Raw genomic sequence first — 14865 nt, 5'->3', positions numbered from 1 at the left:
CATCACCCTCCTATTCTCTCTCTCTCCCTCTCAGTTGTAAAGGAGAATGTCACTCTTCTTGTGAAATCTCCTCATAAATCCCACGACTTTGGCCAAATCTTACATTAAATATCACATTTTAGTAGGAAATTTCTTGGGGAGTCCCATGTATTTCGTGTGTTTCTTTCTTTCTTTATTATTACGCCACTTACACCCTAAATTTGACCCCCCTAAACATGCTCAAAAACTCACCAAATTAGGCACGCACATCAGGCGTGGTAAAAAATTTGATAAAATGTAAAAATGAATCCCCAAAAAGCCAAAATGTGCTCTCTAGCGCCACCTATGTAACTAAAATGGCTGCCACGGCCCGTAGGAATGTCGTGGAGAGATCAAACCAAAACTCAATTATTCGTCTTATCAAGACTTACAAATCATATGCTGACACCCCTGACCTAAATCCAACAGGAAGTCCACAATTATCCTGTCAATATGAGACTTTGCCTTAATTTTGGCCCCCGAACAAATGCTATCTCCTCCGAAGGCGTTTATGGTATCGGCTTCAAACTTAAATAAATGACTTATGACACTGTGCTGAAAAAAAGTTGTTAAAAACTTTGTAATAGCTCGAATGGTTTGGATTTTATAAGCCCTGAAAGTTGCAGTGCCACATCACATCAAATGTACCCCTTACAATGTAAAACAATGTCGGAGGCATGGACTTTGTGTCAAACAGAGGCTTCTGACGTCTAAACTATAAGTCTGACCACTTTCAAACCTGTATCAATGGATTCGCCACAAAATTTCCTACTAATATATGATTTTTAATTAAAGTAATGGGATTTATGAGGATATTTCATAAACCTCCTCAACTGCTCCTGGTGATGTCACTCCCTCAGGGCTGTGACACATTTCGCAATACACACTCATCATAAAATCACAGGAAGAGAAAGAAAATATTTTAAAACTCACACTCTAATATCTCAAAAACAGTAAAAGATAGAAAAACCATGTAAATTTAAGATTTGTAGGTCAAAGTTTCGTGATTCATTTAAAGTTCAAATGAAGTTTGTATCTAAAACTTTGTGGAAGCGGTAAATGTTCAAAAAGGTGTGGTTTCGCTCACACTCTCCATTCACATATGAGTATTTTTTCTGTGTCCAGCTGCAGTTATTGTCTCTACACGCCTGACAGTACACATTTCAATCAAACTTTGACCAGGTCATGTGGGTTTGAAGTCTTTACTTTTCTAAAAATAGACTTGATGACAATTAGGAAATTAATTTGTTTTAGACACAAACTCACTATGCTTCCATATTGTTTGTTTCTCATAGTGCCACCTACTGTGCACAGGAATTCTGCCTCACAACACACATCATCAGGTTTGCATGATATTACATAGTATGTTCCTAACAACATAAACTACAACATGCCTTTATTTCTCAGGTGTGTTTGTTACTTTGTGGTTGTTTTCTAGCTCTAAAATAGCTTCACCACTTCATGCACTGTCCAAAAAACTCCAGTGTATGAAGAAGTCCAGACCCACCGACCAAGTCACAGCCCAACGTGCATGGGGCGTGAGGGCCTGTTCATCACTGCTGGCAGCTTTAATCTATCCAACAGTTTGATTCGCAGCAAGATAACTCAATGACTAAAGGTCTTTTCAGGTCCAGTCCTGTTTTATGGAATTCAAACTTACATATTGTCCAACACTCATCATCTTTGTTTATTAAAAAAAAAAACATCTTAAACAAATTCCTCAGGAACAGTGTTCTCCCTTTTTCAGGCATAATTTTGTACAATTCTGTCTTATACATTCCAAGTACTTTCTATAGAATCTTTAATAAATTCAATAGTTCAACTTCCTCTTCAACAGGGGGCTTTTGAGTTGATTTATATTCTTTTTAAGCAAACTTAAAGTGAGATTAGAGCTTTTTTCTACTACAGGAAATTGAAAACTTGTAAACTGGAGCGTCCCTGAACCTGAATTTATAAGAACCTGTAAGGCCCAGGTTCTGTTTTGTATTTCCACTGTGTTTTTCAAACCAGAAAGTTTCAGATGTAAGTCTCTGAAAAAGCTACGCTTTATGTCCACACTGGAACAAACTTCGCCATCCTTATGTGCTGGTCAGTAGGCGAGCGTGGCGAGTGCAGGTAAGTTGTGGGGCAGACATCAACAGAATAAGTGGAGCTAATATATATTTTGACTCTTAAACCTTAGTATTGCTAAATTATTGGAAGAGCTCTGTGGTGGAAACTGCCTTCCCATGATCAAACAAATGTACAAGTGAATATGCGAAAGTAACATTTATGTCAATAAGAGAAAGTTCCCAGGGAAGTTGAAAAGAAGGCTAATAAGTAATATGACATTTTGGTTCTCTGTTTGATAAATGTGTAAGATGCTGAGACAGTTTTATTTCTACGATAAACCAAAGTGTCAAGATCCCTAATGAACTCAGCAATAATGACCAAATAGTTTTGAATATGATTAAAATACGAGGTGGAGTCTTGTAAATAAGCTCCACAATAGGAGGGTTTATGAGAAGTATGGACTATCATTTTTTATGATTTTGCATTAGGTTTTTTATCCTGGGATAAAGGCCTTGGTTTGCTTTGTATTGCTCTTTATGCACAGTAAACCTATTCACATTGAATTCTACCAGCTTCAAGTGTATTTTTTGAGTCTTTCTCTTATAGGTTTTGAGTTTAATACTAAGTTGTGGGTGACCTGAAGATTTATTGGCCCATTTGAAGATTTCCCACGACAGCTCCACACACAGTAGGAGGTTGACAGAGCGGACAGAGATATAGCACAATGGTTTCTAATTATTTTCTTCAAGGTAAAATAAAATATAGTATGAAGCATTTAGTCGCTCTGCTCCACTATCAAGTGGAAAAAATAGCTCACTACTGGAAAAACAGAAAATACAGTCGTAGGTCATTGAGTTCCTGTAGTGGAAAAGTCCTACCAGTGACAACTTTTGCCAGCTAGAAAACTCGTCACTATTTGATCAAAGTGACCACCACCGCTGACCACAGTGAGACCCTGGTTGTTGGAGACAAGACTGTTGAGGTTATTTACTGACCTGAGGTCCAGGAAAGCCAGAGATCCCTTTGGGTCCACGTTCACCGTTTCCTCCACTGCGTCCCTGCAAACGCAACATGGACAGATTTAAAACACACTCCTCATACAGATGTGTTATTCCACTTCAGTGTAAATTCTGATTGATCAATAATTGTCACCTCCTGAATTGAATCAGACAGATCCTGATACATGTTAAAAGAATTTCTTCCTAATGACCTTTAAATAATGGAGACTGGAATTTATTTTCTTGTACAAGGAGTGTTTCACAGTGCCACACAAACAGGGTTACAGAGAAAAAGGCTTGTCTCAGAATATTCACAATTGGTTTATATACCTTACAAATGGGCGTCTCATATTTCTCCTAATGTTTACAGACATATTCCACAGATAACGTCATGACATTTTCTCAGTTCTCTAATTGGTTGGCCAGGTGTAGGTCCCTGAATCGAGATAACTCCCTTCTAACCTGTCTCTGACCTTTATTCCCTCCTGATGTCCTCTAATGCATGTACTGGCCCCCCATCGTTAATCTTAGCTGCTACGTTTGCTGTTTCTGCAACTTTGCAGAGCAAAACAGGAAGATTCATCATGATATGCAAAAACAAGAATGCTCACATAGTAAGGTTTTAAGACATCGAATCACAGTATAATTCTAATTTTTATAACAAAACATTTTGTCTCTTTATCATTTAGTATGTTTACATGCACTTAAAGGGGTCACTCAGGGAGACCAGAGGCCTGTACTACGATGCAAGTTCAACATACCCAGGATATCTTTTCATTATCTGGCTTCACTGAACCTAACATTGGCCGTCCAGATAACCAGAACTACGAAGCTGGTTATCAACTAGCTCAGTCAACCCAAGGTTTTCCAGCTACGAGCGTGTGCATCTGAAAGAAGCGGGGTTGTTAATTACGAGTGACATAATCAGAACCATGAATGAAGTACTTCATGATATGAGATGAAACGGTGATACCAAGTACCTGCGGAAAACTTCTGTTTAGGAGACAGCAAAAAGTCATATTCAACGAAGTGAAATGTAAATGACAGCCTGTAATCACACAACAGAATAAGATGTAGAAACACTAGCAATAATTTCCACATATTAGGCTACGGCTTAAAATACATGTAGGAATTATCATATATGACTTAAGTACAGAGAGTATTTTTTGCTATTTAGTTGGATGATGAAGAAACCATCTGAATATATCACATAAAAAACAACGTTTCTGCTACTGAAACAAAGAGTGTAAAAGTAGTTAATGACTGATGCGGTCTATCTGACCCAAATGTTGCTTTATAATCACGGGAGCCAATTAACAGTGTTGATTATTTTTCTAATAAAAAACAATATTTCGTTTTCATTTCCAGTTATCATCACACAGTTGTCTCATGTTATTCTTAGCTGCAGTGATGGAATCAGAGTGTAAAATCATCCACACTGTCAGCTTAATAAACTTTATACTATTAAAATGCAGCTAAAATCATCATTATGTGTTTAGTGTCGTAAATGATCTCTCCATTTATTAGAAGCTCTGCTTTAAAACCAGAGTGGAAATAGAAAGTCTGGAACAATAAAATGTTTCAACTGACCTATAGAAATATATATTGATCTTTTTTACTAGAATTATTAACATTTCTACTCAGGTTGTTTTATGTGCTAATTAAAAATGTGCATAAAAACATGTGGATGGAGAAACAACTATTGTAAGTAATTGTAAGTATCGTTTTGTAATTTAAGTTAACCTATTAACTTATAAGTTTATAAGCAATAAGGGCTAGTGTGATACAATTTGTATTGGTGTAGTTATAATCTCATGAACCATATTTAATCACAATGTACGTATAGAGGCACGGTAGGAGAATCATAATCATACACTGGAGAAATTTGAGTGTGTTTGTATTACATGTCACTTTGCTTGGGCCTGCATTAAAGTCTTCACCTTGTAAAAAAAAAATACTCTCTGGAGGAGATCAAGAAATAAGGGTGTAAAATGACTAGAATAACTTATAAAAAAAATAAGAGGCCAGAAGACAACTTGGCAATAATGGTGTAAAATGATTGAACTCTTCAAAACTCTTCAAAACCTGTTTTGAAGAGTTTTGACCAACAACGAGTGACGGAGATAAAAGCAACATAATAATTGGTCAAAAATTAGGGAGGGTGGATGATAAGGTGTGACCTAAGCCGACCCAAGGGCATAAAAACAATGCCCCAAAGAAAAAACCTTTGGAGCGATTTGGTTCGTTGTAAAGTGCTGATTGCTCCCCTTTATTGCCGGCATTAAAGAACACTTTACTACTTGGACCTCTGACTCCCTTTTTATTTTCAAGAGAGAGTTTTTTGCTCTGGTACCTTTTTCTGCAACAATTTGATACAACATACATGGCGAGCCTCAGCTAGGAGGAAGTCGGATCCTTTGCCAGGCGGCACTCTCACCTCCCCCAGACCTACGGGCCACCAAATCTCTTAAGGTAAGCAGAGCCTTTTTAATATCTGCCAATTAATAGTGGTGTCTGTGCGGGAGATGTGATCCGCCCAGGTAAATGATCCATTCCTCTGAACCTAACCTGTCTAAATTTAAGCAATTATAAGAGGCCAAGTAGCTGGTGTAATATGTGTTAAGTGTTTTTGTCTGTCTTTTGATGTTTGTGTTTGCTATGCCTCAGCAAAACCATGGTGCGGAAAGGAATGAATGTGATGGGATCATATTTAATGTATGTATAGCTGTTTGGATGTTAGCAACTGTGGTTTTTGCGGGAGGGTTGATTAGGTTGGCAATAAATCAGGGATAGCTAGAAAGATCAGAGCAGTATTTCCCTGACACCCAATGTAAAAATCAATGAAGCGTCGAGTTAGGAGTCGCATCACATTTCCATCCTGGACCATTCATTAAGTTGAATCTGGTAGACTGGAATGCTATGGGACTCAACAAGCAAAAAAGATTTAAGTGTTGAACTTCTCTTAACCCAATGTAAAAATTTAGGCGTTGAGTTGGGAGCTGCATGTTATCTCCATCCTGGAACATTCATTAAGTTGAATCTGGTAGATAGGAATACCATGGAATGCAACCAGCCCAACAGATCAAATGTTGAGGTTTTCTTAAATTAGACTGCTGCCAGTATTGCGCCATACCTAATCAAAACAAACACAAGTGTGAGTTTTTGTAAGCGCTTAGAGTCAAAGAAAAGTTATGCCTCTAGGATAAGGGCATATCTGAAAGTTCACGGATACCGCTCCCAAAGAGGGGGGGCTCTGCACGGGTGAAAAAAATATATCTCGAGAATTAGAAATCAGCGTTTTAGGGTAAAACGAGCTGATAAAGTTATGCCTCTAGGATAAGGGCATATCTGAAAGTTCACAGATACTGCTCCCAAAGAGTGGGGGGTCTTCACGGGTGAACAAAATATATCTCGAGAAATTAGAAATCAGCGTTTTAGGGTAAAACGAGCTGATAAAGTTATGCCTCTAGGATAAGGGCATATCTGAAAGTTCACGGATACCGCTCCCAAAGAGTGGGGGGTCTGCACGGGAGAAAAAAATATATCTCGAGAATTAGAAATTAGCGTTTTAGGGTAAAATGAGCTGATAAAGTTATGCCTCTAGGATAAGGGCATATCTTTTTACATCATCTAGAAGAAGTGATAATTCTGTTAAAGTTAGTATGAAGTAGTGTATGTCATAAATATATATACATGTATGAAATGTAATCAAAAGGCCCTTTTTTAGTGTTAAAAAGTGTATGAACTTGAGTCTAAAAAAGAGAGAAAACTCGAAAACAACAGATAATAAGCCTGGGCGTAGTGCCAAGGCAGGGACCTTAAAGCCTGTGCATGAGTCTGGGCGCGAAGCCAGAACTGTTGTAGATAAGGAGTGCAGAGCACACACACACACACACTTACACACATACACACACATACGCACACGTGTACACGCACCCACACACACACATACACACATGCACCTACACGCACTCATACTCACGCACATACACACACATACACACATACACAGGTGCAGAAAAGGTGTATGATTGTGTCGAACATACTAGAATAGCTCTGAACAACATAAAATATTGCAGAATAAAGGGGAAAAAGACACAAACACACAAGAGTAAAACTAAATAAATACAACAGAGTGTAAAAATAGTGAATGGCTAAACAGAGAGAGGAAAGTGATAGTGATGATGAGGTATTGACCCCCAGTCATTTTTTAAATAAGGGAAATGTGGAAACTAAAGGCGTAAAAACACATTTTTGGCTGGAACACACATATTTTGACGAGGACGGCATAGAACACTGGCAAACTGAACAAGAAATTAACCAGAAATTGTGGCAACTGACAAAGATCATAAATTTGAATCAAACAAAAGAAGAGTTCCCAGCAGTACCTTGGGAAGACGTGATACGCAGTTTATGGGTGCCATTCACCCTAGCCGTAACATTAGATAACCTGTGCCTAAACCCCAAAGGTGTAGCTATTCTTCCTTTGCGCCCTTTTTTAGGAATCCCTGAAAATTTAACAATCTCGGGGAGAAATAGGGGGGCAATAGATCCGCGGCTGCAGATTTGGATTGTTCCCAGGAACGTAGAGTGGGAGACAGGTAAATTTGGGTATCTCGAAAAAACCCGAGCCGAAGACGGGAGTGAGTTCTTAAAGTACAACCCAGAGTTAGTACCAAAGTTAAAACAGGCTACTACAGTAGGCAAAATATTAGTTTTAATACTAAACAAGGGAAGACGGACAGCCAGAAATCACCAGGCAAGAAGGCAGTGCTAAACAAGGAGTGATGGGAGCTAAAATAACAAAACAGGAAGGACTGCTAACCCCAGTGGAGTTAGTGATAAGACAGCATCCAGACCAGGTCAAACAAATAAGACATTGTATGAAGACGTGGCATAAGCGAACAACAGGCATCCTTCAGTGACCTGAGAAGGGGACTTTCGATGTGGCCTGCTGTAAAGAAGTAGAAGCTAACATCAAACACTACAAGGCAAAAGACACCAGCAACAGCAGGGAAGGAAAGCGCGCCAGAGAACGTGAAGTGCTCAGCTGGTTTAGAGACACTGCTAAGCAACATATACTGGACATAAAACAGATGCCCGCTTTGAAAAGCAAGAAAAAGGAGGCAGAGCAGCAAATTACCCCCTCAGCTCCGATGGAAACAAGCCAGCCACCTCCATATTCCCCCCAGCAAGAAGCTGTACGAGTAAAACAGTGCCCACTGGTGGGACGAGAAGCTAAAGCTGAGGGAGAAATCACCGGACGATTCATATTGAACTGGGACACACAAGATCTTCCAGCGCGCAATGAGTCATCAAGGGTATCAGCTGCACCGACACTTCCTCTCTCTTCCTCACAGAGAGAGGAAGTGTCGGTTCGACGACGCCTATGAGACTTACAGGCAAACTACACGCTCCCTGGAGGATGAATTAGATACAGATAAAGCCAGGACAGCATATCTCGATGCCTATGAGACTTACGGACAGAAGACACGCTCCCAGGTGGACAAATTAGATCCAAACAAAACCAGAACAACATGTAATGATAAGGAAATGACAGCCTGTGGATCGGAGAGACGACACACCTTACCTGTACAGAGCCAGAAAAAGGAGGAATGCAGCCAGAAGGGGTCACAGTATACAGAACGACGATACCAAACTGACGACCTAATGACACCCCGTGCTCATTCCCTCCCAAAATGTGAGGGGACTCAGCTCCCATCACCAAGAGGAGCTCACACAGTGGAAGATGAAGTGGAGGGAAAAAGACGCCGAGCAATATTAGGTGAGGAGTTTATGAGAGTAAAAGAACGCCTAGAGGAGCGTCTGCAGAAAGAGCAGAGAGAACGAGAAATGCTAAAAGATTTGGAAAAAAAAATGGCTGGTGCTGGAACATCTGGAGGAGATGGAACAACTGGAAGAGATGCAAAGACATTAAAGAGTATTAGAAGGGGAATCAATAGAATTGGCGGAATGGACAACCAGGCCAGAAGCCTCTTTCAGCCCCTTAGATATGCAACTCCGAAATGGAAAAACTACAGGACCAAATGCTAAACAGGCACCCCTTCTCCAGATGCCATTAGTGACCAAGGGTCGAAACCAGATTCCTCAATATACTCCGTGGTCCTTCTGTGATATGATTGGTCTAGCAGGAAGACTGCCAGACTTGAATGAGGGAGCAAATAAGTGGATCACAGCATCAGAAGAAAGCACAGCAGGAGTCACTTTGGCTTTGGGTGACATCAAAGCATTGCTCATGCACATGGCAGGAAGTGCTGCTACAGAAGAAGTTTTTATGGGAGCACACATGCCGGCGGTGCTGTTAGGAAACAGCCACGATCCTTTCGGATTTAATGGATATTGGAGCCGAATATGGGCCCAGCTGAGGAAACAATACCCTGAAAAGATGGACCCATCTAAATTGGAGGGAGAGAGGCTAAGGGATAAAAGCGATCCCGACGAAAGGTCCGGACTGTAGATCAGTAGCTAAATTCTTGTGTAGAGAGGTTTTTCCGAGATTTGGAATACCAGATTCTATCAGTTCTGATAATGGGCCGTCATTTGTAGCAGAGACAGTCAAAATAGCCTTAAAGATGTTAGGGATCAAACAAAAGTTTGGGTGTGTGTACCATCCACAGTCTCAGGGGGCTGTGGAAAGGGAAAATGGTACCTTAAAGACGAAGCTCAGAAAAATTATGGCAGATAGCCAATACAAGGTTAACTGGGTGGATGCTTTGCCGTTGGCATTGATGTCTATGCGAACACAAGCTAACCGACTAACGCATCTAACACCGCATGAAGCGCTTACAGGGAGACCGATGCCGGTTCCCTATCGTAGGGGGCCATATGAAGGGCCACCCCTTGAACAATGTAAAAGAGAACTAACATGTTATCTGCAACATCTAACCCAAATACACAAGGTTGTGTTTCAACAGATAAAAACTGTGGCCGAGAGCAAGGACGTGGAACTCCCAGAACAACTGAGGACAGTTGTGCCTGGTGACTGGGTCTACGTGAAAGTATTCGAACGAAAGTGGGATCAGCCAAGACGAGAAGGACCATTGAAGGTGATCCTAGCTACCCCAACTGCACTGAAAGTAGAGGGTAAGAGATTTTGGTTTCATCTCAACCATTGCTGCAGAGCACGAAGTCCACAAGAACCAGAAAGGGACGGCAACGCCTCCCAACTGGAAGATAGACAACAGCACCGACAAGAACCAGAAAGGGATGGCAATGCCTCCCGACAAGAGGAGAGACAGCAGTGCGGGCCTCAAGGAGAAAGAAGATCACAAAGATTAGCTGCTAGACGTAGAGAGTCAGTAAGCAGTGGGAGGAGAGACAGATAGAGGGTCAACCAGTGGTGAGCCAATGAGTAGTAGCTCAACCCCAGTCAGACAGAGTCATGAGGATCCAACAGAAGTCAGGGAAACTTCAGGTGCCTCATCAGGAGAGGGAATATCAGCCGGAGCCATTCCCATTGAATGTAACCCACAGAGTTACTATAATTGGAAGACAAGAGCATGGGAGAAGTCCAGGGAGTAACAGACGGAAAGCTTTGCTACTAGTAGTTTTGGGGATGGGTGTAATGCTCACTAGGTATAGTAGCACAGGAAGAGTGTCAAAAGAAGAGCAGTTGGAAGAGTGCGCCCTAGCCACAGGCCTAGTAGCAGCATTAGAGGGAAAGATATGGAAGGAAGAAGTAATTGCACTCACATACATAAGATCAGCCCAGTACAATCAAACCCTAACATTAGGACCTGGAGACATGAAAATAGACACTTATGCAGTCCACCAACAATGCCTGACAGAGGAGATAGTACAAATACGGGTGCAATGCTCTCACAATCAGTGTACAAACATAAGGTCCAATCGCACAATGACTGCCGAAGAAGCGATCAAATTGACTCGGGTGTATGTGAACCATCGTAAAGTTAGAAGCTTGCAGGAAACAGTGCACCAAATTGATGAAGAGGAGGTATTAGGATGGGAGAGCAATTTGTTTTATCAATTGGTAAAATATTCTGCTAGACAGGTCAGCCAACGCGCTTGTATTACATGCTATAACTCAGAAAGACTGCCAGAAATAAAACCAATGCCAGGGATAAAAGAGGAAACATGTTCGAATAAATCCACTTGCTTTGCATACTGTGCAACGGTAATGGCAAGTTGGGAGAGTATAACAAATATGAATTGGACTAAAAATACATCTATATGCCCTCAACGAGTAGATAATGAACTGAACACATGGACACCATCCTTAACTAAAATAACCAGAAAGATAAAACATCCCTTCTGTATAACAAGGGGACAAGAAATAAAAAAGAAAATGCCAGCGCTCAGTAGTAAGCTACTGCAGCAAACTGAAAAGATAACATTGGAACAAATGGGGGCAACGACGGATAATGTTAGCAACTTGGGAATAGTGCTAAGTGTAGAATCAGAAGACGGTCTACAGCTAAGTTATAGGTGGCTGCGTATGCCAGAACAGGGGAGAGCTAAATTTCTACCAACCAACATGCCTTACTTTATATATAATACTACAAATGCTGCGGCAATACAATGTGAGCAAGTTATAATAGACCAAGGGCTAGCACTGATTGTTATGAACATTAATACGTACTACACTCAGTTCATCTTACCATCCCTAGACAACGGCACAAGACCACTAGCAGATATATTTTGGCTGTGTGACAACAACCAACAAGTAAAAGTAACGTTACCTAAAAAGTGGACAGGGATATGCGCGCCAGTTATGGTAACCGGACAAGTTACTGTAATTAGTGAGCAAGTAGCAAAAGATAGATCAACCAAAAGAATTAGGCGAATGGCTCAGACTCCATGGAAATTGGATGATAACATATATATAGCATGGAACCAGGAGCCCATTGGAATACCAAAAGACCATCAGGCGGTAGGGCAGGACTAGAACGACTATCAACTAGATACGAGCAGAAGTATAAAAGGATACTTGAGTTATGGCAGCTTGGCAGGGAGATGGATGCTGAAGCAGAGGAGGAAGAGGAGTAATAGCTGGCAGAAGTCTGTATCAATCCTCATTATGTGATGTTCCACCCTAGATAGACATGGCTGAACAGTGGCTGTGCTATTATGGCATGGATGGGCAATCAAATGCAGATTACCAGGATGGCCTACACATGCCAACAGGACCAACACCAGGGGGAAATGCAGCTCCAGGTTTGGCCGGTGTGTATACCTGGGCATTCCAGCCATCATCAGCAGAACCCACCTGGACTGAGAGCAGACCACCACCACCACCCTACAAGCCACCATCAACTCCATGGCTCTTGAGGAGCAGGATCTGCCAGGAACAGCAACCACAACCACCGTTGGAACCCATGCAGTACTTATACACTGAATCAGAAGGCATCAAAGGGGGGAGGGCGTCAGCTCCACTATTAAACGAGAAATTGATAACAACTCAGTGGTGACTGACCTGCTGCCCGCTCCACCCTTCTTGCGGGAAGGACCAAAATCTAGTCCTACAATCAATTAACTACTGTATTGTCCAATGATTGTTTTTGATTTGTTTTCTTGCTACTTAAGACTACTACTAATTCTTATGATACTGAAACTAAATGGATGTGCCTGAACCCCTATGACTTTGATGTATTTGTCACCCATTCCCCATATTGCAGGATCCCTGTTATTAAGATATGACATGGTTTGTGAACCTAAAAACAGTGTGCATTATCGATGAGACTTTTAGTCCCAAAGGGGGGAAATGTGGTGTATTTTCATTAAATGTCATTGGTGTGCTTAAAGACAATATTAAGCTATGCAGATTGATTTTATAAGTTCACAAGCAATAAGGGCTAGTGTGATACAATTTGTATTGGTGTAGTTATAATCTCATGAACCATATTTAATCACAATGTACGTATAGAGGCACGGTAGAAGAATCATAATCATACACTGGAGAAATTTGAGTGTGTTTGTATTACATGTCACTTTGCTTGGGCCTGCATTAAAGTCTTCACCTTGTAAAAAAAATACTCTCTGGAGGAGATCAGGAAATAAGGGTGTAAAATGACTAGAATAACTTATAAAAAAATAAGAGGCCAGAAGACAACTTGGCAATAATGGTGTAAAATGATTCCCAATACTTATATATAAAAATTGGATATAATCAGGTAGAATTGAATATGCCAGTACATATCCTCAAACAGCTCAAAACCTGTTTTGAAGAGTTTTGACCAACAACGAGTGACGGAGATAAAAGTAACATAATAATTGGTTAAAAATTAGGGAGGGTGGATGATAAGGTGTGACCTAAGCCGACCCAAGGGCATAAAAACAATGCCCCAAAGAAAAAACCTTTGGAGTGATTTGATTCGTTGTAAAGTGCTGATTACTCCCCTTTTTTGCCGGCATTAAAGAACACTTTGCTACTTGGATCTCTGACTCCCTTTTTATTTTCGAGAGAGAGTTTTTTGCTCTGGTACCTTTTTCTGCAACAATTTGATACAACATTTTCAAGACAAATAGAGGAGGACAATGATCTAACAAGAGGAGAATTGGAAACCTTTTTCTCTTCATTCAAAAACCCCACAGAGAAAAACACAGTTTCCCTTTCCTAGGACAGCTCCACTGAATTTCCATGGAAGTCTGTTCACCAGCCAAGCCATTTATCACATCCAAATCTATCAAATCCACCTTCCTGGAAAAACACAGGCACTATCTACATGAGTCTGATTTTTGTTGTTCTGTGGAACTAGAAACATCTGTGTGTTTGGCAGAGGGATGACTGTGAGCAGTAAATGAGCAGCTGTAACTGAGCTTTTATGAATTTAACAGAAGCCTTTCTGAATAGAAACACAGTGCAGTCTATATTTACACATTTTCCTTGTATGTAACCTTGTAATCCTTCATACTGGATGAAATGAAACCATGAAAGTAGTGAAGTTGCTGATGTTCAGCTTTTGTTTGGGTTCCTTCACTGATCAATAAACAAACTAAAGGTTTCAGTTTGATGCGTAGCTGTGGATATAGATGGCAGTGTAACTAAAGCTGCAAGTACAGGCTTTAGAAATTAAATTAAAATATTTTTTGCTACTAAATCTGTATACATGTCCATGTTGATACTATAATTTGATTGGTCCAAAACATTTAGCTAATAAATGCTGCACAAGTCGGGTAGATATTGAATTTAAAGTTTAAATTCCCTCTTTGTGTTTCCTCGGACAGTGTTTCCCTGTTGAGCTGCGGTGGAAGTATAGTAACAAAAAGAGGGACTTTGGCACTAAAAAGACTGTAACGTTGAAAGATATCTACTTGATTTGACTCATTTGGACGCTGAAGCTTCATATTACATAACACATGACATATAAACACATCATGTTTTTTCACAACACAGTTCAGCCTTCCTCTGTTGATCAGAGGGGATGCAAAACATATGGTGTGGGAACTCAAAAGTAGTTTAGACATATTGATGAGACGTTGGATGCAGAAAGGAGGATAACAGCAATAAACTGTAAGGAGAGAGAACTTCATCAGGTGAACTACTGTCCCTTTAACCCTTTAGATCTGGCTTCACATTCTCAGCTGTTGGATGGCTGCTGTTGTCTGATCACTCACCTGTGGACCAGGAGTACCTGGGCTGCCCTGGAGTCCTGGAGCTCCCGGTCCTCCAGGGGCACCCTGCAGGAAGACACACACAGAGGTGAAATGACAGGTGTTTCAGTGTTTAATAGATATATTATTTTTTCCTTTTATTTAAACTTGAAAAAACAAAGGAGAAAAAGGTACAAACAGAAGCTGAGTGGTTTGTGATCATAGA

General features: G+C 40.6%; 1 protein-coding gene across 2 annotated transcripts in view; it reads right to left on the bottom strand.

The window, feature by feature from the left end:
* Positions 1–14865, bottom strand: part of LOC137190746 (collagen alpha-6(VI) chain-like) — a 75899-nt gene that overhangs the window by 20355 nt on the left and 40679 nt on the right. For both annotated transcript variants that reach the window (XM_067600327.1, XM_067600328.1), the window contains exons 22-23: positions 14664–14726; positions 3066–3128 (exon numbers count right to left, since the gene is read on the bottom strand). In XM_067600327.1, the coding sequence (XP_067456428.1) occupies positions 3066–3128; positions 14664–14726 (126 nt within the window). The remainder of the gene's footprint in view (positions 1–3065; positions 3129–14663; positions 14727–14865) is intronic.

This window comes from Thunnus thynnus, chromosome 10, assembly GCF_963924715.1.
Source record: "Thunnus thynnus chromosome 10, fThuThy2.1, whole genome shotgun sequence".
In the NCBI taxonomy this organism is placed as follows: Eukaryota; Metazoa; Chordata; class Actinopteri; order Scombriformes; family Scombridae; genus Thunnus; species Thunnus thynnus.
The sequence above is the reverse complement of the archived record's forward strand: the minus strand, read 5'-3'. Positions and strand labels throughout refer to the sequence as shown.